The sequence below is a fragment of the Palaemon carinicauda genome, chromosome 41 (genome assembly GCF_036898095.1).
Source record: "Palaemon carinicauda isolate YSFRI2023 chromosome 41, ASM3689809v2, whole genome shotgun sequence".
Taxonomy (NCBI): domain Eukaryota; kingdom Metazoa; phylum Arthropoda; class Malacostraca; order Decapoda; family Palaemonidae; genus Palaemon; species Palaemon carinicauda.
In genome coordinates, this window is record NC_090765.1 from 28,218,249 (window position 1) to 28,220,748 (window position 2,500).

Below are 2,500 nucleotides of genomic sequence, written 5' to 3' on the forward strand. Positions count from 1 at the left end.
AAAGCAAAAAGATCTGATAAACATTTACTTTTATTGCAGCAAAACATTGACGTACGTATATAATGAATGTTTAAACGTAATTTATATAACATTTTGCAGTTAATTGCTGAATAATGAATAGTTCTATTGCACATGGATATGTTATCTGACTATCTTCGGTTATAATAATATTTAGTTGGTTATGATCATGAGAGAAAGTTGACAGCAGTTCAAATGTCATTGTACATTTCAGTACATCGAATTTTGTTATTACTGTATGAACAAGAAATAAGTTTGTTGATTTGAACTTGCAAAAATTGTAAGTTTTAGTCTCAATTTTGTCTAAAGAGTACTTTACCCATATTTATAAAGTGATCGCGGATTAGAAAAAAAAGTTTTATCGCAATTGGTAAAATAAAATCTACACAAAACACCTATGACACCAAACAATGGAATCGCGGATTAAGAAAAAAGTTTTATCGCAATTAGTAAAATAAAATCTAGACAAAACACCTATCACACTAAACAATGGAATCGCGGATTAAGAAAAAAAGTTTTATCGCAATTAGTAAAATAAAATCTACACAAAACACCTATGACACCAAACAATGGAATCGCGGATTAAGAAAAAAGTTTTATCGCAATTAGTAAAATAAAATCTACACAAAACACCTATCACACTAAACAATGGAATCGCGGATTAAGAAAAAAGTTTTATCGCAATTTGTAAAATAAAATCTACACAAAACACCTATCACACTAAACAATGGAATCGCGGATTAAGAAAAAAAGTTTTATCGCAATTAGTAAAATAAAATCTACACAAAACACCCATGACACCAAACAATGGAATCGCGGATTAAGAAAAAAGTTTTATCGCAATTAGTAAAATAAAATCTAGACAAAACACCTATCACACTAAACAATGGAATCGCGGATTAAGAAAAAAAGTTTTATCGCAATTAGTAAAATAAAATCTACACAAAACACCCATGACACCAAACAATGGAATCGCGGATTAAGAAAAAAGTTTTATCGCAATTAGTAAAATAAAATCTAGACAAAACACCTATCACACTAAACAATGGAATCGCGGATTAAGAAAAAAAGTTTTATCGCAATTAGTAAAATAAAATCTACACAAAACACCTATGACACCAAACAATGGAATCGCGGATTAAGAAAAAAGTTTTATCGCAATTAGTAAAATAAAATCTACACAAAACACCCATGACACCAAACAATGGAATCGCGGATTAAGAAAAAAGTTTTATCGCAATTAGTAAAATAAAATCTACACAAAACACCTATGACACCAAACAATGGAATCGCGGATTAAGAAAAAAAGTTTTATCGCAATTAGTAAAATAAAATCTAGACAAAACACCTATCACACTAAACAATGGAATCGCGGATTAAGAAAAAAAGTTTTATCGCAATTAGTAAAATAAAATCTACACAAAACACCTATGACACCAAACAATGGAATCGCGGATTAAGAAAAAAGTTTTATCGCAATTAGTAAAATAAAATCTACACAAAACACCTATCACACTAAACAATGGAATCGCGGATTAAGAAAAAAGTTTTATCGCAATTAGTAAAATAAAATCTACACAAAACACCTATCACACTAAACAATGGAATCGCGGATTAAGAAAAAAAGTTTTATCGCAATTAGTAAAATAAAATCTACACAAAACACCCATGACACCAAACAATGGAATCGCGGATTAAGAAAAAAGTTTTATCGCAATTAGTAAAATAAAATCTACACAAAACACCTATGACACCAAACAATGGAATCGCGGATTAAGAAAAAAGTTTTATCGCAATTAGTAAAATAAAATCTACACAAAACACCTATCACATCAAATAATGGAATCGCGGATTAAGAAAAAAGTTTTATCGCAATTAGTAAAATAAAATCTACACAAGACACCTATCACACCAAACAATGGAAATCTAACTTACCTTCGTAAGTGAGGAAGACCACAGGGAAAGCACTTGCGCAGGACAAGGCGAAAAACAACACAGCGATGGACTGATGCATCGTGACTGGTGTGTTACGTTTCACTAGAGAGACTTTCAAGTTATCTTCACAGTTTGGGAGTCTGTCGACAACTGATTCCGATAGCGCTCCGCCACGGGTATTTATTTGAGTTGCAGGCAGACCTCCCTCCAATATCTCCCTGCTATCCATTCCCTCCCGCTCTCCCTCTGCTCATTCCTGTTCCTACCCATCTAGCGCTGACCCCAGACAACTTCTCCCTTCCTCCATGTGCATAGGCGGTCCTCTTCCCCCCTCCCCCCTTAGTATGACAGCCTATCAAAACCTCCCTCTGTGTGGTAGCCCCCAGCCTAGACCGACTTTGGTACCCATTTACCTTTGGATATCCCCTTCTCCGTCCTATTAAAAAAAATGCATGACCCTCTTATTTCCCCCTCCCCATGCCATCGTTTCACTTCCGGTCCACAGATATACAATGAAAATAAACAATGGTAAAGTAGATTTTGCACA

At 33.8% G+C, this 2,500-nt stretch overlaps 2 protein-coding genes across 3 annotated transcripts in view; one reads left to right on the forward strand and one right to left on the reverse strand.

The window, feature by feature from the left end:
- Positions 1-2,187, reverse strand: part of LOC137632477 (uncharacterized) — a 23,493-nt gene extending 21,306 nt beyond the window's left edge. The window contains exon 1 of the mRNA XM_068364426.1: positions 1,954-2,187. Within this exon, the coding sequence (XP_068220527.1) occupies positions 1,954-2,182 (229 nt within the window). The 5' untranslated portion in view covers positions 2,183-2,187. The remainder of the gene's footprint in view (positions 1-1,953) is intronic.
- Positions 1-2,500, forward strand: part of LOC137632478 (two pore channel protein 1-like) — a 354,996-nt gene that overhangs the window by 35,649 nt on the left and 316,847 nt on the right. The gene's annotated exons all lie outside the window — the stretch shown is intronic.